At 42.5% G+C, this 27,702-nt stretch overlaps 2 protein-coding genes across 10 annotated transcripts in view; one reads left to right on the top strand and one right to left on the bottom strand.

Annotated features, from left to right (window-relative positions):
- The window catches only part of Med12l (mediator complex subunit 12L), a 297,109-nt gene that overhangs the window by 116,339 nt on the left and 153,068 nt on the right, over positions 1–27,702 (top strand). The window lies entirely within an intron of this gene.
- Positions 1–27,702, bottom strand: part of P2ry14 (purinergic receptor P2Y14) — a 44,089-nt gene that overhangs the window by 9,908 nt on the left and 6,479 nt on the right. Inside the window, exon 1 of one of the 2 annotated variants that reach the window (XM_057756839.1) lies at positions 9,589–9,705. The exons of the other annotated variant lie outside the window; for it this stretch is intronic. Coding sequence (XP_057612822.1) covers positions 9,589–9,591 — 3 coding nt within the window. The 5' untranslated portion in view covers positions 9,592–9,705. Of the gene's footprint in view, positions 1–9,588; positions 9,706–27,702 lie in introns of those variants that run through there. 2 annotated transcript variants of the gene reach the window in all.

Raw genomic sequence — 27,702 nt, 5'->3', positions numbered from 1 at the left:
GTCTCTGTCCACTAGGTGGCAGTCGTGCTGTGTGGTTTTCTTTAGACGTCGCAGTCACTGCTAGAATGGCTGCTTAATGGCAGATGGATATGATGTCCCTCTGATACAAGATGATAATTTAGCTGTCCTTTTGGTATTATACCTTAAGTGCATGTGGAAGACATCATTAACACTAAAGATGAGGACATGATTTACTGCTCTGTTGGAATAGCGGACAGACTATCCAACATAATGATTGAATGCGAGCATGCACATGAGATGCAGTGAGTTTTGGTTAGAAGTGTGGCTCCGGTTCTTAATAGCTTTGATATTGTAATAAACGCCAGGTGCCTCTGTCTCTCAGAGATTACATCTCTAAACTGAGAGCACAGAGGCTACCTCATAGGGTTCCTGTTTCTGTCAACATCAGACACCTGGCACCTGGCAGTGTGTGAGTCACTGGGAACATCTCAGGAGTGAGTAAGCCGGCAGCTGAAGAAGCAGAAGCCCCTAGAAGGCTTTGTGTCCCATCCTTCTGGTCTCCCTCGCTTCTACATGTTTATTTAGGTTGACATTCCTTTGCCCTGAGATATAGGACTGCAGGAAGCACAGGAGACCCTTTGTACAGTGTCCTGACTCACCTGGGTAGCCCAGCACTTTCCACCCTCTTCCCGGGGGCAGGATGATGGAAGCTTCACTTCTGATGGTTCCCCCATTCTTGTTACAGGAAAGTAGCAGTTAGGAGTTAGGGTGAAATGCTTTATGCTTTTTGGAGTTTTTAGGGCTCTGCTCTTATTCAACAGTCAGTGTTAGCCCAAACCCGTGTAGTGCTGTCTTCAGAGAGGGCTTAGATCTGATTTCTCTCTCTAGAAATACTAGGCTAAGCATCCTGAATTCCTGATTTGTTTTCCCCTCCCAGAAGTATTGTTTTTGGAACGCAGGGCCCTATTCTCTAGAGCCACGCAAGGAAATGAATCTCTGACCTCTACTGGCCCCAGAGAGACGGTCTTTTCATGTCTCAGTTATGTATTTGCATCCAGGCTTTCCAGTTGTGATACTTAGGCCATCAGTGGATATCCTTTGGTTGTATGGGTGGAAAGCAGATTTTTCTTTCTGAGAAAGCAGTAGCGTCCACTCGAGCTGAATAACAACCACTGACTGCAGGTTTGTTTAAGACTCGGGGTTAGATAGCCAAAGGGAGCAAATCTAAATGTGAGTGGGAGTGGAAACAGTGCACAGACCTGGTTCCCATATACTTTGACCCCTGGGGTGCTGTGCACTCCCTCTCCCTGTTGGAGGGATCAGTGCCCCCTGATTTTAATGGATTATATTAAGACACTAGCTTGTAAATTGAGCAAGGCTTGAGTGTTTTACTAAGGAGAGTAACAACCACACTCCTTTTAGAGTTTGTAGAGTTGAAGTGTGGAAGCGTAAAGGTGGTGCACTTAATCTCAGACTTATTTTCTTCCTGGTCCTTGACCTACAGACTAGGAGTCACCGTTGAATTAGAGATCCTTTCCCAGCATCCCATTCGATATTCTTCTTATTATAAAATCTGTCTTTCCTGGAGATGTTTAATAGGATCAAACGCTCTTCATTTTGCTTTGCTCCATGGCAGCTATCGGATGCTATTTCACCACTGCTGTGAGAAAGTGCTTGTCTGTGAAAACGCTGATGATAATACCTCCTTTCTGTGGATAGCCATAGCTTTGGCTGTATTCATTCCTTTGATTCCCTTGAATCCTTTCTTTGGGGCATGTGTATGTGTATTCGTGTATAGGCATATGTGTATGTGTCTGTGTGTGTGTTTGTGTGTGTGTGTATATGTCTGTGTCTGTGTGTGTGTGGGGGCGTGTGCGTGCGTGTGTGTGTGTTTGTGTGTGTGTGCGCGCGCGCGCATGCCAGAGGATAACATTCAGGGTCTTCCTCTCATTTGAACTGACAGCCCACTGTTTTGGCTAGTTATACTAGCTAGCCAGCAGCTTGCCCCTGGGGACCCTCTTTAGCTTTCTAGCACCAGGATTACACCCAGGCTGTCATGCCCACCCTGCACTTGTGTGAGTGTGGGGGATCTGAACTCAGATCTTTCTGTTTTGTATGTACTGAGTCATTAGCCCCACCTTTCCTTAGATTTTGTGAAACTATTCAGAAAAGATTTTCTTTTACTTTTTTTTTTTTAAATATGTTCATAGTAAGGATTGCCTCTGCTTACCTCCTTCAAATCTTTCTTCTGATGTGAATGCTTTATTTTATATTTTGAGTACCTTGCTTTGCCTAGGCGCTCAAGATATAAACCTTTCCCTCAAGTTGTGAATGTTTTCAAAGACCATAATCCTACTCACAGTAGAAAACCCAGAGATCCATCTCTCCAGCCCCAAACATTGATTTTTTTATAACCACTTTTATCATAGATAGTTCCAGAAAATCTGAATTCCTGATTTAATTACTTAACCTAAGGTATTACAGAAGACAAAAAAGTCAGTCCAGTGTGTATCTGTAGTCATTATGAAGTTGAAGAAGCCTCTCCTCCACTGGCAAAAAGTGGTTCCTTCTCTATCTGTGTTGCTAAAAGTTATATCAAGTCTCTTGTGCACCACTAGCTTCAGTCAACTGTGCTGGACAAAGTTAGTCTGTGCTAGTTATTTATCTAAACAAACTAGTTTAAAAAGCCCTCCGTGGGATTTTAAGCCTCTTCTCACATGCTCTTTCCCTGGTTAGTTGATTTAGTTCGCAAGGGTCATCCTAATCAGGCCACTAGCTTTGTGACTAGATTTGTTGGCCCCTGCATTTTCTGCAAGTGCCTCAGGTATCTCTACTGGGAGAGGACAGAGGTCACCAGCAGCTTCACACTCCCTGGTGAGCCAGACTTGCCTTGCTGTTTCCACTCTGCCCCACCTTCAGGCAGGCAGAACAGCATCTCCCAGTGTTTCCTGTGAAAAAACACCGGTTCCCTCAGTCCCAGGACTACTTTCTGCTGTTATTTGTGTGCCAAGAGCAGAGCTGGTCCCGTGTGCAGTGTCCAGGAGGTACAAGGCCTCAGCCCCTGGGGTCACCGAGGTCCCCAGAGCTGCGATGCCCCTTGGCCCACAACTCTTTTGTATACTCCACCACTTGAAATGCCATGACTGTATCATTTGAAATCTTTTTAATGGCGTCATTAAAAATAAAGCAAAATCTCTCTTCCTTGCAAAGATGTTCTTCCTGTTGATACGAATTATCAGTCAGTGCCCTTGATGTTGAGAATAAAGCAACGAAAGGCTCTGGTATGGTCCATGCCTGTTTGGAGCTCAGAGTTCTTGCGGTCCTGACCTGTGCTGGTATTCCCTTCTTTCTTCCCAGCATCCTCTCTGTTTACTCTGTAACTCTGGCCCATTCATTTGTGTCTTGAGAGGTCAAGGAGCCACTGATCTCATGCAGACATCGACTGCAGTGGATTAACCTTGCCTTGCCTCTGGTTACTAGGTCTTGACCTGGCCTGTTTCTCATACTTGCTATATTCTATATATAGCCTTTGTTGGCATTCTTTGAAAAATACTTCCTATCATACACACATATAATGCTATTTGCTTTCACAATGGTTCTCCTGTCCAGTGGAGTACCCACTAACTTACATAATACAGACCGAAGCCCACCAGGAGGAGGAGCTCAGAGCCACTCAGCACATGGGCCCTGCCAGCCCATCCTGCATCTGCTGTTCCCTGTCTTCCTCTCCCACTCAGAAGTAGCCCTACCCTGAATCCTGTGTTTCTTATCTTCTCCCCTTTAAATATAAATTATTTCATATTATACATAAATGACTACCTTTGTAAGAACTGTTCAGGACTTTTAAAAATTAAGTTTTAGGACTTAACAAATAGCACTCAGTTTTATGTTTCTCAAGTTTATCGCCTTGGAAAGTGAACTGGAACTATTTGGTGAGAATAAGCATTTACATATCCTGTGGTGGAATACTTTAGCTCCTAGGGGGACTGCAGCATTTTTGCCGATGTGTATCAGGAACTGTGAACCAGTGGATCACTGAAGTATTGTTAGCAATAGCAAAACTGCAGAGCCGGTTCAGATAATTGACAAGAGGATGGAGGGACATTTTTCTGTAGTAATTAGAGTGAATAGGAGGATCATGGGAAACTTTAAATTCTTCAGAAATTTTGGGAGATGAATGCAGTCCTCATTTAGTTGAAAAAAAAGAATCTAGAAATCTTGACTAGATGATTCACTGTGTGCAGCTGTGTCCTAGAACCAAGAGTGGGATGGATTAAGGTTTCTGATGCCTTAATTAGTTGAAAATACTGTGTTCTTCTAAAATAATACCTTCCCTAGTTTGTTCTGTGTGGTGACCCTGCAAATGATGCCCTAGCATGGATGCTGAATGATCTAGATTGTCCCAATGTTATGCAGGAGGCAGACAGATAAGAGAAACTTGTGTGCTGAGCACATCCCCACAGGCGGCCTCCAGAGCCCCCGTCCTGCCTCTCTATCCTCCTCTCCTCAGGAGGCTCCGCTGCATCTAACCTGCATGTGTTGGCTTGGTGGCAAGCAGGAGAGGCCTGGAGGAGGAAATGCTGGTAAAACATGGCCCCTTCCTGTCTGTGCTAAATCCCTCAGCCTGAGCCATCAGCACCGCACCGTTCTCCTGATGGTCGGAAGAAGCCCCTACTCTGCCATGTGTGAGCTTGGCCAGGCAGCACAGGGCAAGCGAGGCAGATCTGTGTACGGCTCTTGAATGCCACTGAGAGCTGACCTGTGGAATAGTGCAGTATGTGGCAGGGAGACAAAGCAAGGAGTCGAGAGTCGATGCTTTGGGTAACCGAGGAGTTCTCCTAGGTGGTGGGTTTCTTTGTTTTTGTTTTTGTAATTTTTTTTTTTTGGTCCTGTAAACAAAATTTAAAAATAAAAAGCAAAAATTTAGCTTCCTAGCTCCCAAGGTTCTGTTATTTGGTGCCGTGCCGAATGGAGCAGATAGATGTTTTCAGTCTGTTGCAAACTCCTGAAGGTTTTGGATCCCTGACAACTGATAGGAGCCATGTCAGGGTCTTGCAAGAGCTACCACCTAAGTTTGTCAGACTCTGCAAAGGAATAACAGCAACGGCCAGTTGGGTTTGCTTTCATACTGACGCTCTTGTAGGGGTGAAGTCTAAAAGGGACAAAAATTCACTGGGGCGTAGGCAATTGGAGCCCTGGTGTCTGCCTGAGGTCCTGTCCCTGCTGCAGACCTGCTGATCTCAGATCATGTGACCCTCTCTCAGGAGCTTTTTCTCAGCTTTGTGCAGCAGCCACCCTCCTCCTTGTGTCCTCTACCCCCTCCCCAGGTGTATTTTCTTTCCATCTCTTAAAGGGACAGGAGCTGAAGAAATGGCTCAGTTGTTTATAGCTCTCACACCGACCTGGCCTCTATCCCCAGCACCCACATAGTGGCACACAGCCATCTGTAAACTCCAGTTGCAAGGTGCCCAATGCCATCTTCCAATATCGGAGGGCAGTGACACACACTTGGTGCACATACATGCATGCAAACAAAAGATTCATATGTAATAACATAAAATACATCCTCAAAAAATCCAATAATGTTTCCAACCTCTTCCCATCTATACCTATGCCAGTGTCCCAGCAGTGAGCCGTGTGAGTGCGGGACCACTCTGAGTAGTGGGTCACAAACAGCAGAAACTCAGTGGCCACCCCATTTGCACGAATCTGCAGGCAAGTTAAGCACTTAGCTATCAAAAGGCGAGTCTGTTCAGAATCTCGCGAGTTTTATTGTAGTCTTTTGTAAACTGTCACATCCTGCAAGGAAGATCAATTATGCTGATATCTTTGAATATAAACTAGAATAATTATTATGCGTTCTTATCACAGTGTCCAAGCATGGTTGTTAATTGTTAATTTTTATTTCATTCAAACTCAACAACAGAAAAAGTCTAGTGAATCGTGGGTGGGTACCCGCAACCAGTGGTCTGCCTGTGACCCACTATGCTCTGCTTCTTTCCCTGGGGTCTGGATCTTGTCTTCTCTAGCCTTTCCTTTTCTGTCTTACAGCTTTATAGCAACTGTATATTTATATGCACACACATGCACACACACATGCACACACACATTCCTAGAAGCATTTGTGATTTGCATGTGATATGTATATACAGGTATATAAAATTTTGATTTTCTTTTCTTTTTTTTTTTTTTTTGGTTTTTCGAGACAGGGTTTCTCTGTGGTTTTGGAGCCTGTCCTGGAACTAGCTCTTGTAGACCAGGCTGGCCTCAAACTCACAGAGATCCGCCTGCCTCTGCCTCCCGAGTGCTGGGATTAAAGGTGTGCGCCACCACCGCCTGGTCTAAAAATTATTTTATTGCATTAATTTGTTGATTGATCATGGAGCATGTGTATGCACACTGAAAGGATGGGAGAGGATGATTCCTGAGAGTCAGTTTCTCTATCATGTGGGTTCTGGGAGCAAACTCAAGTCCTCAGGGGTAGAAGGTAGTAGGTACCTTTATGCAGTGAGCCACCTCCCCAAATCAATATTTTGATTAAAAACGAAGTTGTAATCTTTTATGGTTCTTGTATTATCATTTGATGCAAAATATGTGTAAATACATGAAATCTGACTTTACATGCACAGTTTAGAATCCCACTTGACCCAAATGCTTGAGACCGGAAGTGTTTCAGATTTTAGTGTGTTTGATTTTTTATAAAATGTTTGCACAAATTTTACTGGTCAGGTGCATGTGGTTAAGCTGAAAACCCAAATACTCACTAAGTTTCAAATCTGAAAGCACTTTGAGTTTCTTCTGGTTGTTGAATTAGGTGTTTGCGTCTGTGTTCCTACACATTATCCATGTTGTTAACTGTGCCTGTAATTTATTCATCTGGGTTGCATACTCGTCCCCAGTTCATTTGATCCATTTCTTCCCGAAAGCAGAATTGTAGACAATTGCAATTTACAATGCCGAGACAAGGTAACAGTCACAGTGTGAGCTCTGCTTTCACCATGATAGATGAGTATCTAGACATAGAAAGTTTTCCATGAATGTATATTCTCTAAATGATTAGTCTACGAAACACGAGTAAAGGATCTACTTAAGCACTAAGAGTGAAGGATTTCATTGTAACAAAAAATATCAGGTATTTGGCCGGGTGGCGCACGCCTTTAATCCCAGCACTCGGGAGGCAGAGGCAGGCGGATCTCTGTGAGTTCGAGGCCAGCCTGGTCTGCAAGAGCTAGTGCCAGGACAGGAACCAAAAGCTACGGAGAAACCCTGTCTCGAAAAAAATCAAAAAAAAAAAAAAAAAATCAGGTATTTGTACGTGGAACTTCGTACCACGTGCCAGTTCCACGTTAGGAAACCAGTATTGCTGCGTTTGGCAGCAGGAAAGGAGCCCCAGAAGCCAGAGCACTCCTCTCATCTCCTTACTTGTGTGAGATTCTTTAGCCAAGACAGCCTTCCTAGCAGCTTACATGACCCATGGATCTGAGAACCGCCTGACTGTTGCATACCAAGTGTTGAATAGATGGACCGAAATATAGGCTGATGCCACCTCCCTGCCTGTGCAAACCATCCTGAACACGTACTGGGTTAGTACTCGATGCTCTCGTGAATGGCACTAGCACTGACAGTTAGAACTCTTCCCAGCTGTCGTTTGCAGCCTAGAAGACCTGGATGGACACTCTAACGCAGCGCTGTAAGAGTCCTCTGTGATCTTTAAGAGTGGAAGGGCGCGCTAAGAAAAAGGTTTGAGCATTTTGGCTGATATACGTTTCACTGTGTTTTCTAATAAAAGAATTTTAAATTGGGCTTAGTTTGTTAGTTAATTTTAGTACTTCAGCCTCTAACCTATGTATACTGAACAATGTAAATAGCAAAAAGAACATTAAACAGAGTAATTAAACAACACGGACAGCTCCCTAGCTCATGTCTTGGCTCCTAGAGATCTAGCATCTTTCATTTCCGTCCCAGATTCATTTTCAATATATACATATATACGTACTTAATATATGCATATGTTGGGTGAGCCTGCAAATCAACACATTTAACCCTTGTAGCTTCTTCTCACTTCTTTTTGGGTACAGCCACCACCTTTATGGATCTAAGCCTACTCGTGAACTCCAGGAAGGAGTGACCGGATTGTGCAGACTGCAGGGTCACTCAGGGCAGGCTGCACTTGGTGGACCTGGCTGGTACCTGTGCGCTACATGTGCTTTGACCCAATGTTCTGTTTTCTGTAGGACTTACATAGTCTGTAAGTTGGCATATAAGGTTTCATTTCCCCTTAGTGTCACAGATGACTTTGTAACTTTCACCGTGTTTTATTACACAGGTTGGGTAATTTAGTGTTGGTAGTTCTCTTGGTAATCCTGTCCCTCACTTACTGCGTTATTAGTCAGTAGATGGGAAGAGAATTCAGTTTTTATTGTCCGCTGTGTGCCAGATACACCCACCTTTGTTTTTTTGTTGTTTAAATAGGTGTTGGGACAGAGGTGAAGCCGGTTAGAAAGTTAAATCCCAAACACATAATGTCGTTCAAAGTCTCAGTAGATCAAAATTTAGCCGTTTATCTGCAAAGCTTGCTTCCTCTTGAGTCCCAATAATATTGACTATTTTATATAAAGCGATTACTGCCCTTGTTATGTAAGCATGCAGCTAAAGGACTAACTTGTTCTGCACAGTCTTGCACTTCTCGTCTGCTCATGAGTTTTATTGGACCCGATCACTGTTTGCTAGAGACAAGGAAATAGATTTGAAGCCAGGTGGTTGTTTCCTCTGAGTAGTATCCTTGCCCTTTATCAGACAAATCATCTCGTCCCTGAAACTTGCTGAACTCGTTTTCAGATTGGCAAAATAGGGACATGAAGAGATTGTCCTGGTGTCATCCAGCTGTTTGGAACATCCAGTGATCCGACTGCTTGTGTGTGAAGTCTTAAAGGTGGAGGGCTATAACCTTTGAGCTCGATACATGGAAGTGTTACTAGAGACCCCCTCTGTCATCTGAAATCAGGCGGTGTCCTGGTGGCTCTTTGCCTTTGTACACATGACTGCAGCTAAAGGTGGAGAAAGCTCCTCCTTTATTAGAAAAAGTGATCAAATTGTAGGTATCTGGCTATTTTTATTACCCCGTGACAATTTCCTGTTGTTAATGCTAATGCTTTAAAACTGTCAGTATACAGTAAATACTGAATTAACTACATTAATTTTTTTTCAGCATGGGGACATGTTATGGTTGATTAATTTAACTCTCTCCCTTCAGTTGCAAGTTGCAATTTTTCCATAAAATGGGACTTATTAAACTAACAGTCCTTAGAAAGCTGATCAGTAAACTAGAGTACAATATAAGCATGATTTATGTTAGAAAGCTGTTAGTCAAGGCTTCATGAAAGTTACTTTACAGTTCATAGAAAGGTCAATCATAGATCGAACTTTATAAGTAGATCTTCATCCTTGCCCCCCCGCAAATTAAAACTAAAACCACTCTTTACGTGTTTGTTAAATCTCGGAAGAAAAAAAACCCCCCAAAAACAGAACTTAAGAATCTAGGAAACGAAAGTTTAAGCCCTAAGACACAAGCACTATGAAGCCAATGTAATTCCTGTTTCTTTCTTTTGAAATTAAAATGTGACTCACCATGAAGTCCTCATCAGAAGCCTAGGCATTAGTATTTCGGAGGCGGCTATGACTTCCTCCCATGGAGCATCTCCAGTCTGGCTTCAGTTTTGGTGGAGCTGTGGCCTTCGCGCTCCGTATTTGTTTTCTGTCTTGAGCATTTTAGTTATTGGCTTGCCTTTGCTCGGAGGATTGCGTCATCAACCAGCTGTGCTTGTCCACTTTACAGTATCAGATAACTCATTTTAACCCCTCCTCTGCCAAAGCCCACTGCTGTCCTGCAGCAGCCCTGCCGTTCCTTAGTCTTTTACTGGATCCTGAACTGGATGGAATTTTCCTCCTCACCAAACTCCTCCAGTCTCTCCCGTCCTTGTAGGTGAGATTGGATCAGCAACAGAGTGCAGCATCTGACTGGTACTGAAGGAAATGTACTTTGCTTTTTGCCTGGTCTGCTTATGTTGACAAGTGGGAAATGCTGCATTAGCTCTCAAAGCAAAACATTTCAAGTACTCTCTGAAATGCCGACCTCTCTCCAAACGCTTCAGCATCAAGCAGTGCAAACTCCCACTACCCCTAGGAGAACAACGCTAATCCGTGCTTGTGTAAGTTGGATCTGACATAGACTTTCATATGGTTATGGATGTTCAGGCCTGATCAAGGGTGAACAGTGGGAGAGGGTGTGTGGTGAGGGAGAGGAACCCAGGCGGCAGGAGAATGACTGTTCCCATGTCTAGTTTGACCTTTTCTGTGAGGGTGCAGTAATAATAGCGACAGCATTCCTGAGTCTCTTGATTTTAGCTAGCGTCTCGAAAGTTTTTTCTTTTCTTTTTCTTTTTCCCATGGAAAACTGAAAATTAATCTGAGAGTAAAGCACACCTGTGCACTTCTACTGGTGCGCCGTACATGTGAGTACATGTGCATGTGGGCCGTACATGTGGGTGTCCACGGGACCTTTGCCCTTGCTGGCAATGTAGCGATAGACCGTCAGAGAGGGGTTAATAGGGTTCCAGTCTCTCTGGGGTATGCTCAGTCCTAGGGATGCAGGGAATACTAATTGTGCCTTGTCAGCACCAGCCCTTAGTGGGGACTTCTGCTCTTTCTCCAGTTCGTCAGTACAGCTCCATTCTGATTTTGGACATCCCTGTTTCCATCTTGATTTGTTACCTGGCCCTAGTTTCTGAATATTTAGCCAATTGTTCCCCTGGTTTTTTACTCTTTAGTTATACTCTGGGTTAGCGCAATCACACCCCATCGCTCAGGATCAGTGCATTCAGGTTCCCCCATGTTCTTTGGTCTAATGTGAAGGCTTCCAGCCTTGGCCCTGCCTCACTTCCTCTGTTCTTTCTTAAATATCTCAGTTTTTCATTTCACCATTTTGTCTCCTGCCCTCTGTCTTAGAGAAGTAAAAGTTCCTCAAACTCTTCCTTATCTCCTAAGCAACTATCAAGCTGCTCTTCTAACTCCTTTTGCAGATGCATTGAAAAAAAAAATGGTTCCCGTGTTCTGTCTTCACTTCCCCTCTGCCCTGTAATCTGTTTTCCTGTGACTTCTGTGAGCTGAGCACATCCTTCCTCACCGCCCACTGCTCGCCTACCAGTTATTTAAAAAAATATTTTAAGGCAGAATTTTTTTTCTTTGAATTGTAAAAATGCACAGAAAACATTCCATCCTGACATTTTTTTGTTTTTGTTTTTGAAATGGTCATGTTGGGAACTTCAGGCTCGCCTTCTGACTGTTGTGTATCCTAAGGCCATGTGGACATTCAGATCCTTGAGATCTGGATTTCAGTGCTTTCAGGAATAGAAATATCCTCTTAGTTTAAGTGGTTCTAAACATTAAGTGAAAATGTCTATGAGTAATTCCTAAGTGAGATTTCTATCATTCTGAAGTGTTTAATCTCATCTTAAGCAAGCAAACAATCAAACAAAAAACCTTTGATGCGGTTTATCTTTTAAACAACGTTGAGATGATGACATGACTCTAGTAGGCTGGACTTTGTTTTGTTTTCCAGAGTATTTACTGTCTCTATAGAATCACTACCTTCAGACACATCTTCACCCACCCTGTAGAAAGCATTCCTGTCTCTTGCCTCACCTGCTCATACAGGGGAATTCATTCTCATAACCGCCACAGAAAAAGACTATTCATCTCTCTCTCTCCTTCTAGTCTCCAGCTAGCATTTACTAGCTACCTTGGGCATGGTGCTGCAGTGACTTTTCTATCCTTATTGCTTGCCATTTTTTATGCATGGGATTAAAAGAATATGAAAGTTAAGATGTGTTGAATTTTAGTTTCTATTCCATGTGTTGCTTACAACGTGTATTTTGTAAGAGACACTTCTGCATGCTTGGGAAAGCCACAGAGAGAGCTTATGTGCTCACTTATTTCTAAAGGCTGGTGATGTACAGCATAAAGCATAACTGTTTTATATAAATATTTATGTAAAATGCAGGATGAGCTTTGTTCACCTGTAATCCACTAGGTACTAGAATTTTCCCAGGTAGATAGAAAACCTTGAGTAAGATACATATATTTTTATTAAGACCAGAAATTTGGATTATATGGCTCAAACTTGGTTCACTTTTTTTGGATTAGAATAGGGAGGCATTGCAGGAAGAAGCCGGCCTTGCATGAACATGCCAGGATAAAAATAGGGGAATTGAGAATCACTGTTCATAATTTTTTCACGTCTTGTGAACTGGAGAGAGAACTGATAGGGCACGAGGCCAGAACCTGTAAAGTTTACAGACTCAAAGCTACATAGTGACCAGGGACAGGACATGGGCTCTTTCTAGTGAGATAATGCCAGTGTCTGCGATTGAAGAGCCAATGTCAAATAGAATTGGCTGGTTTAAATGTGGAGATATGGGATGTCTAGCATTTGACATTACCACATGGCTTGTCACCTACGAATATTGGACCTGAGATGCATGCAGCCTGTAGTACACAGGTTGGACCTGCCTGGTAGAGAATGTGTTCTTATATGCTAACTTGAGGCACAACTCTGTTACTTTGTTTGATTTGGCCAAATCTGTTGTTGTTGTTCTTTTCTGCTGCTGCTGCTTCTTTTTTTGTTTTTTGTTTTTTTTGTTTGTTTGTTTTGTTTTTTCTGAGACAGGATTTCTCTGTATGTAGCTTTGGCTATCCTAGAACTCGTGGTGTAGACCAGGCTGGCTCAAACTCACAGAGATTCGCCTGCCTCTGCCTCCCGAGTGCTGGGATTAAAGGTGTGCTCCACCACTGCCCAGCTCCGGTCTGCCCTTCTGTATGGAGTCATCACTGCTCTAAGTCCCGTCCCAGCAGATGCCCTTTTCATCCCCACTCCCAAGATGGAGCAGAGCAGCAATATCATGAAGCATGCATGCATTTTGATGGGGGTTAGGCTGTACCCCATTCCCAAAACACATCATACCTCTTGCCACTTCAGTTCCTTGTACCCTACTGAAAAAGTCTGTTCCTTGCCTGCAGAAGTCTCTGTATCCCTAAAACCTCTTACCTTCCTACTAAGAATGGAGGAGGGAAGAGGTGCCTTCCCCCTTTCTATCTACTCTGTGGTGCCTCATTTATATTCTGCTTTGTTTTGTTGTGTCCCAGATGGTAATGCTGGTCTCTACTGGTTAGGGGAAATGTAGGTCTGTATGGTTAGGAGCACAGTCTCCAGGATAAATTTTTTTAATAAGGAAACTATCTTGGTCACACATTGCTTGTGTGCTTGGGAGCATTACTTGACCCCTCTGTGCTTCAGTTCCTTATAGGTTATCCCCTGTAGAAAGTAATGCATTTCTTGGCAACCCAGACCTGAATAATCACACAGAAACTACATTAATTACAACACTGTTCTGACAGCCACTTCAGAACATTGTTGTGGGGAATACCGTGCGCATTGGGCACTTAGAAGAGCAAATATGTGTTGCTCTCATCATCTGATCCTATGGAAACATGGAGATGAGAATATGCATTGTGGGGTTGCCTGCCGTTTCTAAGAGGTCATAAATGATTGCTTCAAGAGAGCGTGGCTTCAAAAGGGCAATTAAATATAGCATTTATGGATGAGCATAACAATGCTTTTCAGATGGTTGCTTAGACCACCTCCTGTCCATGTATCCTTTTCCTTCCTTCCTCTTATTCCCTTTAAAGCACCTTATATATAGAACTGTTTTTATTCAATTTTAGTTTTACTGACATGAAGCTCTATTTTTAAATAGTATTCTCTCTCTCTTTCCCTCCCCCAACCTGTGTGTGTGTGTCTGTGTGTGTCTGTGTGTGTCTGTGTGTGTGTACATGTCACAGCATACATGTAGAGGTCAGTGGACAACTTTGTGAAGTTACGTCTTTGTCCTACTTTTACATGAGTTCTGGGGATTGAATTCAAGTCATCAAGATGATTAGCAACCACTGTACCTTCTTAGCCACCTCACTGACCCATGAAGCTCTGTTTGGGGTGGACATAGATAGCAAGGTACAAATTGAGCATGATACCATTTCACTTTCTGTCCATGAATGTTTTGGTGTGTTTTTTCTTCTATTTTGAGCATTGTATTTAAGCATAAATTTCCTTTGCACATAGACTTTTCCTCAGGACAAGGGTGTAAATTTCATCACATATCCCAAATCCCCATGAAACCAATATTTCTAAGAATCTCTGCTTCCAAAAATATATTCACTAGCAAAAATATAAATAAAAAGTTAAAACCTACTTGCTGACATTCTTAAGACTGGCCAAATTAGCACCCCATTTAGGAGTATGAAAGTTGATGAGTCTCTTTTGTGTTTGTGTGGATCACCCTAAGAAACACTGAAACAGGGGTACCTGAGGCGTTCTCTCCCCTTCCTCTGAACGTTGTTCACCCTGATGCTGAGGTGATCAAGAAGTCTCTTCTACAGTGAGTTTATTTTTCCTTTCTGTCCTTCTGTGACAAGGTCTCAGCTACAGTATACAGTTAACTATACAGCTGGAAAATATGTGAAGACTTGCCGTCATCTCTGAAAACCACTTATGTGTGAAAAATAGCAGTAGAGACTAGGGTCTCGACCTATTAGAGAAATGCGAGTTAGAGAAGGCACCATCCATAGTGAAGGGGTGTAAAGGCAAGCTTCTCTCCCTTTCCTTAGAAAGACCCTAGAGGATGTCATGTTCAGAAATAATGCCCTTCAATAGAAGAATGGATGAAGAAAGTATGGAATATATATATATATATATATATATATATATATATATATATATATATATATTAGAGTACTACTCAGCAGTAAAAAACAATGACTTCTTGAATTTTGCATGCAAACGGATGGAAATAGAAAACACTATCCTGAGTGAGGTAAGCCAGACCCAAAAAGAGGAACATGGGATGTACTCACTCATAATTGGTTTCTAGCCATAAATAAAGGACATTGAGCCTATAATTCATGATCCTAGAGAAGCTAAATAAGAAGGTGAACCCAAAGAAAAACATAGTCATCTTCCTGGATATTAACCCTCATCAGGCGATGAAAGGAGACAGAGACAGAGACCCACATTGGAGCAACAGACTGAAATCCCAAGGTCCAAATCAGGAGCAGAAGGAGAGAGAGCACGAGCAAGGAACTCAGGACCATGAGGGGGGCACCCACATACTGTTTTGGTGTGTTTAAAGGCTGATTTGTATGACTCACTTCTGAATCAAGAGGCACAAAACTGCTTAAAGCAATCATGAGATAAATCGGAAGGATCTTCAAGTAAGATAGGAACAAGGTTGGGGTCGTAGAGAAGTTCTTCAGATTCTCAGGTTATTACTTTTAGGGTACTCTGAGGAGTGGATGCTCAGAGTGAGTGGGTGGATAGAGATGGTGGGATGTTACTGGGATGTTCAAGGGCTCTGCTGTGGTTTCCTTGGAATGAAAACTTCAGGATCTTTTATTCTCCATTAATTTTTCATTTTCTCTGCCAGTTTCTGTAGTATTCTAAAATGCTCATAAAGATTTCCTGGTTTTAGAAATATGTTGCATGACAATGTATGAGTGGGTACATGTGTGTCTATGTGTGTGCTTGCACATGGGGTGAGTCCTTTTGTTTTGAGCTAGCATTCCCATTCCTTTTAAAATTGTAGTCTTAACAAGATTGTCTACTCTCTCCATATCTATTCAATATAGTATTTGATGTTCTAGCTAGAGCAATAAGGCAACAAAAGGAGATCAAAGGCATACAAATTGGAAAAGAAGAGGTCAAACTCACTATTTGCTGATGATATGATAGTATACATAAGTGGCCCCCAAAATTCTACTAAAGAACTTCTACAACTCATAAACATCTTCAGTAATATAGCAGGATTCAAGAGTAACTCAAAAAAATCAGTAGCCCTCATTTATACAGTTGATAAACAGGCTGAGAAAAAAATATCACCCTTCACAATAGCCACAAATAACTTAAAACATCTTGGGGTAACTCTAACCAAAGAAGTGAAAGACGTGTATGATAAGAACTTTAAAAGTTTGAAGAAAGAAATTGAAGAAGATACCAGAAAATGGAAAGCTCTCCCATGCTCTTGAGTAGGTAGAATTAATGTAGTAAAAATGGCAATCTTACCAAAAGCAATCTACAGATTCAGTGCAATGCCCATCAAAATCCTAGGAAAATTCTTCACAGACCTTGAAAGAACAATACTCAGCTTTATATGGAAAAAAAATCATCCCAGGATAACCAAAACAATCCTGTACAATAAAGGAACTTCTGGAGTGATGTGGGATTCCTTTCTATGTGCTATGGATATGTTTTATTACCGTTGGTTAATAAAAAGACTGCTTCTGCCTATGACAAGGAGGAATATAGGTAGGTGGGAAAACTAAACTGAATGCAGGGAGAAAGAAGGCAGAGTCAGGCAGAAGCCATGTAACTCCCAAAGGAGAAAGACACCAGAACTTACTGGTAAGTCATAGGCCCACAGTGGTACACAGATTAATAGAAATGGGTGAATTTAAGATGTAGAAGCTAGCTACAAACCTGCCTGAACCATCAAACAGTGTTGTAATATAGTTTCTATGTGATTATTCAGGTCTGGGTTGCCAAGACTTCAAACTCTACTACAGAGCTACAGTAATGAAAACAGCCTGGTATTGTCATAAAAAACAGACAGGAGGACAAAAGTAATTAAATCGATGTCCTGGATATCAATCCACATACCTACCAATACCTATTTTTGACAGAGAAGCTAAAAATTTAAAATTGAAAAAAGAAAGCATATTCAACAAATGGTGCCAGAATAACTGCATATCAACTTGTAAAAGAATGAGACTATATCCATCGCCATACACAAAACTCAAGTCCTAATGGATCAAAGACCTGGATATAAAACCAACCCCACTGAACCTCATAGAAGAGAAAGTGGGAATTACACATGAACGCATTGGCATGGGAGACCACTTCCTAAATATAACCCCAGTAGCACAGACACTGAGAGAAACAATTAATAAGAGGGGCCTCCTAAAACTGAGAAGCTTCTGTAAAAAAAAAGTACATTGTCAACAAGACAGAATGGAAGCCTACCGATTGGGAAATAGTCTTCACCAACCCCACATTGGACAGAGGACTGATCTCCTAAATATACAAAGAAATCAAGAATCTTGACACCAAAAGAACAAATAATCCAATAAAAAAATGGGGTACAGACCTAAACAGAGATCTCGCAATAGACGAATCTCAGGTGACTGAATGACACTTAAGGAAATGTGCAACATCCTTAGTCATCAGAGAAATGCAAATCAAAACAACTCTGAGATTCCATTTTACATCTGTTAGAATGGCCAAGATCAAAAATATTGATGACAGCTTATGCTGGAGAGGATATGGGGTAAGGGAATGGTCTCTGTTGTTGGTGGGAGTGCAAACTTGTAGAGCCACTTTGGAAATCAGTATGACAATTTCTCAGAAAATTAGAAACAATTTACTTCAAGACCCAGCAACACCATTTATAGGTATATACCCAAAGGATGCTCATTCATATTACAAGGCATGTGCTCAACTATGTTCATAGCAACGTTAATTGTAATAAACAGAAACTGGAAGCAACCTAGATGCCCCTCAACTGAAGAATGGATAAAGAAAATGTGGTACATTTACACAGTGGAGTACTACAGAGCAGTAAAAACTAATTGATATCTTGAAATTTACAGGAAAATGGATGGATCTAGACAAAATTATATTGAGTGAAGTTAAGACCCAGCAAGACAAATAGAATATGTACTCACTCATAAGTGGCTTTTAGACATAAAGCAAAGAAAAACCAGCCTTCAGTCTACAACCTGAGAGAACCTAGACAACAAAGAGAACCCTAAGAGACACATACATGAATATACATAGGAAGGAGAAAATTGGGAGTGCGGGGGTCTTGGGAGAGGGTAGAAGGGGAGAGAGGAGCAGAGAAACATGTGTATCTCAGTAGAAATTTAAAAAGAGTACAAAATCATACAAATGAAGTAAAAAAAAAGATAAAAGAATGAGGGGAAATTTAGGTAAATATTTCTACAACTATAAACCTGGGTTTTCATATCATTTAAAACAAAACATCAAAATCATAAGGGAAAGAAGGATATATTGCACAAAACATAAAAAACATTTAACAAAGTTATAGGAAAATGGAAAACTAGTAAAAAGCATTTGAAGCACATATAGCAGACAGAGAATTAATATTTTTAATATAATAAAAGCTTGACTAGTGAACCCCCCGCCCATATAAATACAACTGTAGTCTGACGCAGAAGTCACACAAATAAAGTAATGAACTTAACACCTTTGAGGAGGCTACACGGTTGCTGTCCTAAGTGCTACTGTGGTTTCTTTAGCCTATAGAAAATAGTTTGAAGCTGTGTTGCTCTGAAAATGTCATTATTCTAGAATGATCGCAGTCTGCAAGTCGCAGCTGGGCCTCCCAGATGCTCTTGTAACTCAAAGGCTTTGATAGACATTTAGAAATTGAGTTGATGGTGTCAGAGAAGGAGAGTATTGGATTGCTTATTCAGAATATGCAAAACCCCAGCAGAACAGACAGTTAAATAATGCTCGTTTTTTTTTGGTTTGGGGAACTTTTTCCACCGTGACTGTTTTGTTGTGTGGTCTGCAGGGCCCCGCTTTGTCACGTGACCAAGATTTTGGGGTTTCTCTTTCTGGGATTTCCCTTTCTATTCTTGTTCCTTGGCCATGAGTGCAAGGTGCTGGTGTGGGCAGCTGTCTTTGTAGGTCTGACTATTTAAAGATGAACAGTCAGTGGATTCTGGGCCATGTCATAATTTGATATTGAGGACAGCTTTGTGGATTTTTTTTTTCTTGAGCAACTTTCTCATATCTCTTTCATGCTGTTTGGAATTCATATTTGTGTCTGTACTGGAAAGAAGCACCTTGAACAGGACCTTCTGTAAAGCTAGCACTTCAGTGGCTGGGGTGGGGGGGTTGGAATGTTGCAGGACCAGCTTCTAATTGTGGTTTATCTTGTGCTATCCTGATCTCCTTATTAGACATTCCTTGCCCACAACTGTGTTTGCCTAACATCCTCGTGACTATCAAGTGCAACCTTTTGGGATGTATTAGCAGACTACCATCTCCACCAGCCAAGGGCTAAAAATCGTATCCGAGGTCTGTTCGTGACAGATTCCTGGCTTTGCTGTTCCCTGCTAGCCTGGTGTTTTCACATGTGTGCAAGAGTCTTGATTTATGGCTTTCTTTGTTCTGTAGCAATAAAACCTCCATGAACCTGCTGCCATATTTGACATGCAATTTAGAATAACTGGAATCTGTGTCCCTGGGTCATGTGACTCATACTTGGTGAGGATAAATTGTCTGTTGTTCTCTTTGAGGGGAAGCTGTAGTTTTGCATTTCCATTGACACTGTTACATACTTCTCGCATGTCTGAGATGGGCTTGGACGTGCAGAGAAGCCGCTGGGTGAGCTCTGTGTGTACATAAGGAAGCTGGACAGCCATGGTGTCGGTTAATGCGAGCCAGTAGAATCTTGACTTTTTGGAATTAGCATTTAGTGTTATTTTTTTTATTTCCCTAAGTGATACGTACACCTTTATGCATATGTCATTGTATAATTTATTACTAGTACTAAAAATGTTTTTTAAGGGCATTCAGTAATTTACAAATTTTAAATATACAAAGAACAAGGAGTCTTAGTAAATGGGCTAAGAGTTAGGGGAGTGTGCCTGTTTGCCCTGATGTGGACTTCAGTGGCTGAGCGTGCATCATCTGGCTTTCTGTTGAAAGTGGAAGCTCTCTTTGAACCAAGCTAGCTTTTCTTTATGCCTGTATGATTTGAGGAGGATGTGGTAAAAAGTCCTGGGAATGAATGGGAAAGAGTCATCCAGCTCAGGCCTAACCAAGAGAAGAGAGTGGAGTGACTTTACACCTGGGATGCATTGGAGAGTGAACAAGCAGAAGGGAGCTGGTCTGCCTGGAGCCAATCAGGGGACATGCTCACACAAGATCAATACACTCTGGAGAGTTGGGAGAGAATTTTTGGGAACAAAAATATTTTGAAGGCCCAAAATTTACTGATACCTAGATGCACCACAAGGCAGATCGGCTTTCTTTTTTTTTTTTTTTCATAGTGAATGCTGTTAGCCTACAGGGTTGAGTAATTGGCTGAAAATGTTTGATTTATAGCTATTCTGTCAGTTTCTTTCATCTACTGCTTGTAAAGTTCATCGTGTTTCTTAACTAGAGTCTGAAAGATCAGTGTCTTGGCCTACAGTGGTTACCCGCCTTCTTCCCGTGTTCTGCTTCGTTGTTGTGAGTCCTACTCCTCTATGGCCCTTCTCTGTTCTCCCTCTGGGTCTCCCCTGAGCTTTTCTTTCTCTAAGATTTACGTGTCTTCATTGGAATGTTTGGAACAAATCCTTGTTTTGCTGTGTGGTAAGCACTTTTGTTATATAAATGAGATTTGTAAGCTCTGTAGAGGGAGGGTGTGTGTGTGTCTCTCTGTCTCTCTCTCTCTCTGTGTGTGTGTATGTGTCTCTCTGTGTGTGTTCATAACACTAGCATCTCATGGGTCAAGCACAGCCTCCTGCTTGCTCCTCTGTATGACGGCTGGTTGACCTGCAAAGGTCCCAGGTGGGTGTCAGGTCATGAGAGTATTGCTGGGTGTGAATAGTTCAGCCTCTCTGTGTGAAAGTGGAGAAAGGATCCTGAGGAAATGGGTTGACTGACACTGTGAGAAAACATTAGAAGCTTATCATCACTGTTCATTTCCTGTGACCTAGGTCCAAAGTCTTTTTATGACCTCTTTTTAATAACATCTTCCAAAGCACAGCCTGGAGTGTACCAGCTTTGCTCTCTGTTGATTGTGTTTCTCAGTAGGAACATTAGGGACTAATCCTTAAAAAGCAATAGCCTCTGGCTTTTATCTTGTAAATGACTGTATTTCTTTAAAGTGCCATTCTTGCTGTAATAAACTAAATTACTCAAATGTGACATCTACGTCCAGTCACCATTTGCCCTCTTCTGAACGTATCACAGCTGCTCTGCATCTCTCTCAGTTTCCGTATCCTCCGGCTGCAACCTGAAGAACCACGTATTTACCTGGTGCAGAGGAGGAACTGCCTGATGGTCACTCCGCAGTGAATGGTCAAATGGCAAAGGCTTTGATTCTTTGGGGAGGGCCATATTGATCTTCAGAGCCCTGTTTTTATGTAGTAAGTGAGTGCTGATTCAGTGTGGGGTGAGTTTCTGGCTACATTGAAAGCACCTGTTTATAGGAGAGATTAGGAAGGTATTTTACCTGTAGAATTGATGGGGAGACCCTACTCCCCAAAAAGATGTGTTTATGGGGTGGGTGAAGTAGGAGGCTAGTAATGGAGGTACATAGATGACTGCTGTTGTGTGCTAATATCCAAACTAGTTCTAATACCATCTAATGGCTATAGGGTACTTTAAAGTTTTTAAAAACATTTTTAACATTTGCTTTAGTGCATGTATCAATATGTGCATTTGCACAGCACAAGCTGCAGCATACAGAGGGAGGCCAGAAGACATCTGGTAGGAGTTGGTTTCTTCTTTCTCCTATGTAGGTCCCGGGGATCAAACTCAGGCTTTGTGGCGAGTACCCTCACCCACTTAGCTGTTGTACTAGTCTGGACTATAAGGACTTGAGCAAATATTTTCTGGAGTGAATTGAACTGTTAGGTGTAGCCTGCCTTGAACTGTTGACAGTGGAAGAAAAAAATGATGGCATACCGGAAATAAAGCAGAGAGGCGGACATTTGTTTTCTTTACATCTTTCTGTCTGGGGCTGGTTGCGTCCCTTCAGAGTAAAGCCTCAATGCCCATATCATCCTCTAACCTGGTAACGGTCAGCGCTGGGTCATCATCAGGACCTGTACTGTCTAAGACATTGCTGGAACCGACGTCCTCCAGGACTGTTGCGTCCTGACACTCCAGAAACCTGCTTTAGGGATGGCCCCAGGAGCCGTAATTAAACCCTGTTAATACTTGAAAACCACTGCGAAGTTAGCAGTTTTGACCTGGGAACAGACTTCAGAATTTAATGGAAGTCAGAATAAATTTACAGATGGTTTTATTTGTAATACAAGAGATTGGTGAATTCCTAAGTGTTGTCATAGAAACGGAACTCTACCTTTTAGGACTCACCCCACTACAATTACTGTATTTTGAGCAGTAAGTGATTATTTTCAGTTGGAAATTCAGTTGTTACTTACTTGATTTTTTTTGAATAACTCTGGAATGTAGTTTGCCTCCAGCGTTAGTGAGGCAAGAGTTTACATCCTGGCTCTAGTGGTAATGTAAGAATGGACCTATGGGTGGCCCTGACATCTGGATGGCAGCAGTAAACACCTGCTTATTCCACCAAGGGCCATCCTGGGCCTCTAGGATGGCATGGTGCCCTTTAGTGAGTCACCTGGCATTGTGTTCGGCCCAGTACTACTAGCCTGGGAAACTGCCCAAACCGTGCCTGCTGATTGGAACCTTCTCAGCTTGCCCTGAAATTTTGGGCATCTGCTGGAGTTTAGACTGGATGACACGACACTTTTTAGAGATGGAAACTTATAAGCATCTCGATCCAGAAGGAAATAAACAAATGTGGCACTCACAGTTCCTTATCCCAACAAGGACGGACAAAATATCCACTGCTTATAAATAGCATTTGTTTGGGAAGTTAGCCTGGACTTTGATCTTGAGCTTAATGGTAGTGTGGGTCATATCAACTTTGCCAAGCAGCAAAGCTTTAAATGCTTCATCATTAATTAGATTTTCTTAAAACCGTTTCTCAGAACACTAAGTGAAACTTTTAACGTTTCCTTTAATGGTGTTTGAAAGAAAGAATCTGAGGACAAATTGATTTAATACACCCTGCGAGTAAGAACTCATTTCTCAGGGATTAATACACTGCAGAGGTTAAGGGTTGGAATTGCCAGACTCAAACACTCCATCCCTGCCCCTCAGCTGACTCACTGGGTAAGACGCTCTATGCATCAGTAAACTGGCAAAAAGTCTCTGTATCCCACGGGGTTGTGGAAAGAATCTGGGGAAATGATGCTCACCAAGCAGTGTTGATGTTAGTGTGGCCAGCTGTCCGTGAGCAGTTCTTAAACAGAGAAATCATGGACTCAGTAGGGTCTCTTGTGTTCCCCTGCCGCCCCCCTCTGGATCTGGGTGACTTTTCTCTGTGAACTTTGGGAGCTCTCCCTCTGTTCTTTTGAGCAGCTGCCCACCAGTCAGTTGAAGTGCCAGTCCTTTATGGGTTCTTTCCACTTTCTTCTTCCAAGGCTAGCTTTTGAGCTTTGTCTGCACACCTCTGCTGGGATCTCTTCCCTTATTTAGAAATTATTTGATGTGCATCAGAGAGTCGGTGCTCACATAGCATACGATTTGAGTCATCCTCGGATGTGCCGCCCTAGGAGCTGAACTCTTCATCAGGGAAAACACGAGCAGTGCACTTTGTCAGCTGAGCAAAAGGCTTGTCTTGACAACATCTTCCGTCTCAGAAATTCTAAAGAAACTTGCTAGTTGGCTTATGAGTGCCCACAGTGACCTTCTCTCAGCTGAGCCGCAGTCAGAGTGGAGGGTTTTCTTATATGGATTAGATATCATCAGTGTCTTTGCAGTGAAATTGTTGCTCCTCAGGTTGTGGCATTAATTGCTGAGAACCTTCCTTCAGTCATAGTGAAGGCAAGAGTCTCCCAGTTTTCCCTCTTTCCCCCATCTCTCTTTGGGGCTACACTTGATTCAGAATAAAACTCAGATCTCAAACCCAGCCTGTGTGGCTCTCTCTGACTGCTGCCCCACCCAGCTTCTTCCTCACACGGTCTGTATCCTTTGTGTGCACTGCCTCTCTGTCTCCTTCTGGTGACATGTCTTCCCCATGACCTCCCACCAAGGACGTCACCATGCCTTGGAAAATCTCCCCATCTCTTCCTGTTTCTGGCTGCCTCATTTTACACCTCTCTGTTCTGGTCTGTAGCATTCACAGCCATCTCAACTGGCTTCTCATGGACTTGGTTCCCACACTGTGTCCTGCCCCCAGCCTGCTTTTTCGTTCTAAGATGGCTTCTGAGGTGTGGAGCCAGATTCCCTACAAGGAAACTCAGAGTTCTTGAAAAGATGAAAGAAAGAATGAGGGAAGGAGGGGAAGAGAGAGGGAGGGAAGGAGGGACGGAAAGAGGGAGGGAGATGCCTGAGAGTAGGGCAGGCCGACTTTTAGTTCCTGGAAGAGAGAGTTGGACAGTTACCCTGTCTGAAGGAAGAGAAGCCAGAAGAAGCACTTAAGAACTGCTGAGCGCTGAGGCCATTGACATTTGTTCATAGTTTATTGGGGGTGCAGTTGTTCCACCCGTTTCCTACATCTCCAGGGTCATTAGTCTTCTTCCCAGGCTTTTGCTTAGGTCCTTAGACTGTAAAGCAGATTTTTCTCTTTTAAGGAGGGCTTTACTGTTTGCATCACAGGAGGCCCCAAGCTTGCCTGTATCTCCTTTCAAAGGATGGCTCACCAAAGCATGGTTCTGACTCTGTCCTTTGCACAAGAGCGTGCTGTTACCCCAACCAAGGTTCTGACATAATGATGCTGAAACGCCCCAAATGGTTTAACCTGGGAAGGAGTTGGCCGTGTTTGTGCCTGTTCTCCCTCTCTCAAAGCGCTTCTTGATGCTGTGAGTTACTTGCTTACTGGCGGTCTTTCTCTGGGATCGGCACTAATTGGACCCATGTTCTAGGGTGGTGCCTCACACAGATCTCAGAATGAGTGAAGGAGGGTGGAGGAGGAGAGCGATACTTAGAGAATATAATGCCTGATGCAGCAGTTTGGAGACTGAGTTTGAATCCCCAGAACTGGTATAAAAGACAGCTTTGTGATCCCAGCACTTCTATGGGGAGATTGGAAGTGGAATCTCTGAAAGTTCAAGGGTCATTTAGCCTGGCATACACAGTGGAAACACAATAAAAAAAAATACGCCTTCTCATGCAAGTTGAAACACTTGTGGTTGTTGTCTGACCTCCACCTGCAAGCCTCAGCTTACACACATCTGCACTGATACACTTACTGAGTTACACACTTATATGCATCTGCATACACTCTCTCAAAATGAAAGGGATTAGAGGAACTGAGTCATGGAATTCCATTGAGTGATTTCGTACCTTTCAGCATATTGCCTGTTTAAGACAGCGTCTCACTGTAAATCCTAACTGGCTTGAAACTTAATGCATAGACCAGTCTGGCCTCATATTTGCAAAGATCCACCTGCTTCTACCTCCTGAGGCTTCAAATTAAAGGCTTTGCCACCAAACCTTGCTTTTTACCTACTTGTTTTTACTCGTTTGTGTCTGATATCCTGCAATGCTTTTGAGTCTGTGTTCATACCACCTTAGGTGTATGCTTACAGGCCCTCCCCATCCATATCCCCTACCTCTCCTCACATTAGTGGTGATTATTTTGTAGTATGTCCAGCCAGAAATCCTTTCTATATAGCAGGAAACATATAGCTGGCCCATTTGTGCCAACCTTGAGGGCTTTCCAAACAGTGTTCCTGGGGGAGGGAAGGGAATAGCCTCACCAGGGATGCTTCTGGTTTGATACGTTGTATATGGATGTGGGTGCAGTTTTGTTGAAATAAGTGTTCTCCTGACAGATGAAAATAAGTCAGAATACCTAAAATGAGAGGTATATATGACATTTTCAGGAGATTAGGGAAAGGCTTGGAACCTAGGAATTGAAGGTGGCAGAAAAGACCAAGGAGGCTTTGAATGTGGTTTGAACTTATTTCATTGTAGGAGTTCCTAAGCCCAAGGCACAGTCTGTCCTTGGCAGGTGCTTCCCCTGCTTTCCCCAGCCCCTTTCACTCCCCCCACCCAGTAGTTTTTTATGTTACAGTATTGCTATGGCAACTGTATTGTAATGATGGTTCTGCACACTTTGTAAAGGCCATTAGATTTCTGGTAATAAAATTCACAGCCTCAGTTTTTGAGTATTGAAAATATTCTTTGAAAATGAAAAAAGAGGGCCGGGGGTATAGCTCAGTGTTACAGCATGTTTTTAAGCATGCACAGAGTCCCTGCTTTGATTACCAGCAGCAACTGCAAAGACACACAAAGACAGCATGAATTCATCAAAATAAAAATGTGAACAAACTGGTAAAATTGTTGAGCCCTGTCATTGAATGTACTTTGAAATACCCAACAAGAGAAACTTTGGGTAACATGGTAGAAGTAATCCTGAGCAGTGTGGAGAAATGACAGTGTCTAGAGAGAATTGTTGAAAACAGCAGCTCCAGGTCCACACAGGTCCATGAGCCTTTGCTTGATAGTGTGTTTCCCATGACCACTCCCCAGCTGCAGTGCAAGAAGCTGAGCTCCAAATCGGGATAAGAAGTGAACCTTGCTAAACAAGGCTCAGTACCAGGAAACAGCTGTCAAAATACAGCTCTTCAGAATAGCGTTTTTTAACCTCTGTATGTGCGGTCTGTTGCTGTACTAAATGCATTCATTGTTCCAAAACCCATTGGAGTGGAAATGAGTATTTTGTAAGTCTTCTAACTTCACGATGACTCTCAAGAAAATAGCTTGAAATGCTCCAATTTAACATGAATAATTTTTATTCATTTTTATGAATGATGATATCTTCATCTGAATATCGGGAATGATCTGTTTATGTTTTAACTTGATATTTTTCAGGAAGATGTATAGGAACACCTCAGCCTTGCAGGCAACCATCAATGACTTAGGCCACAGAGAAGGGAACTTGAAACACATCTCATTCATTGGGAAGTGTTGCTCAGAGCTGCTCTCTTCTGTGTTGTGGAGCCTGGCTCATATGGAAGAACTCAGTCCACACCAGTAACATAGCAGTTATTCTAACAAGGGTAAAAATGACTATTTTCTGTATGGAGTTAAACTGCTGATGTATATAAACTGGAACATTGGATTCCTAATATTAGTTTCAGTTTAACACCAGGACGGGGCAGCCATGGCTCTCATTCTAAATAGATGCTTCTTGCTTGTCACCTTGCCCTGCTTTTATTTCTGTTTTTCATAAAGTCTCACTATATCTCTGTCTGACTTGGAACTTGCTATATGTGGACCAGGCTGGCTTCAAACTCAGAGATCTGCTTCCCTCTATTTCCCAATTCCTGGGATTAAAGGTATAAATCATCATGCCTGGCTAAAATGTACATCTGCTTTGTTTTTGTTTTTTAATTGTGTGTGTGTGTGTATGTGCACGCTCAAATGTATGACTGTGTGCACACGTGTGCATGTGAGTATGTGCCTGAAGAGTGCCATGTCCCCTGGAGTTGGAGTTCCTGGCAGTAATGAGTCTCCTGGCATGAATGCCGGGAACTCCTGTCCTCTGTGAGAGCAGCAAGCACTTTAACTACTGTGCAGTCTCTCTAGCCTGAGTCTGGTTTTTGACTTCATTCCTCGATGTGTTTTCTGTAGAAATTGTTACTCAGGCTCAGCGTAGGCCATTCTAGAGACTGACTTCTGTCAGAATATATAGTTTTCTGACTCACAGGATATTTATAACTCAGTTATCAATGTTTATAAAATATTTTTTTGCAGAACTATTTTGTTAGCAAAGTGGTCTATGATGTTCTGTGCTCTGAATGTAAACAGCCAGAGCAATGTTGCCAGGGAGAAGCAGAATATCCACCCAGCTGTGG

This window comes from Chionomys nivalis, chromosome 24, assembly GCF_950005125.1.
Source record: "Chionomys nivalis chromosome 24, mChiNiv1.1, whole genome shotgun sequence".
In the NCBI taxonomy this organism is placed as follows: Eukaryota; Metazoa; Chordata; class Mammalia; order Rodentia; family Cricetidae; genus Chionomys; species Chionomys nivalis.
This window is presented reverse-complemented; position numbering and strand designations above follow the sequence as displayed.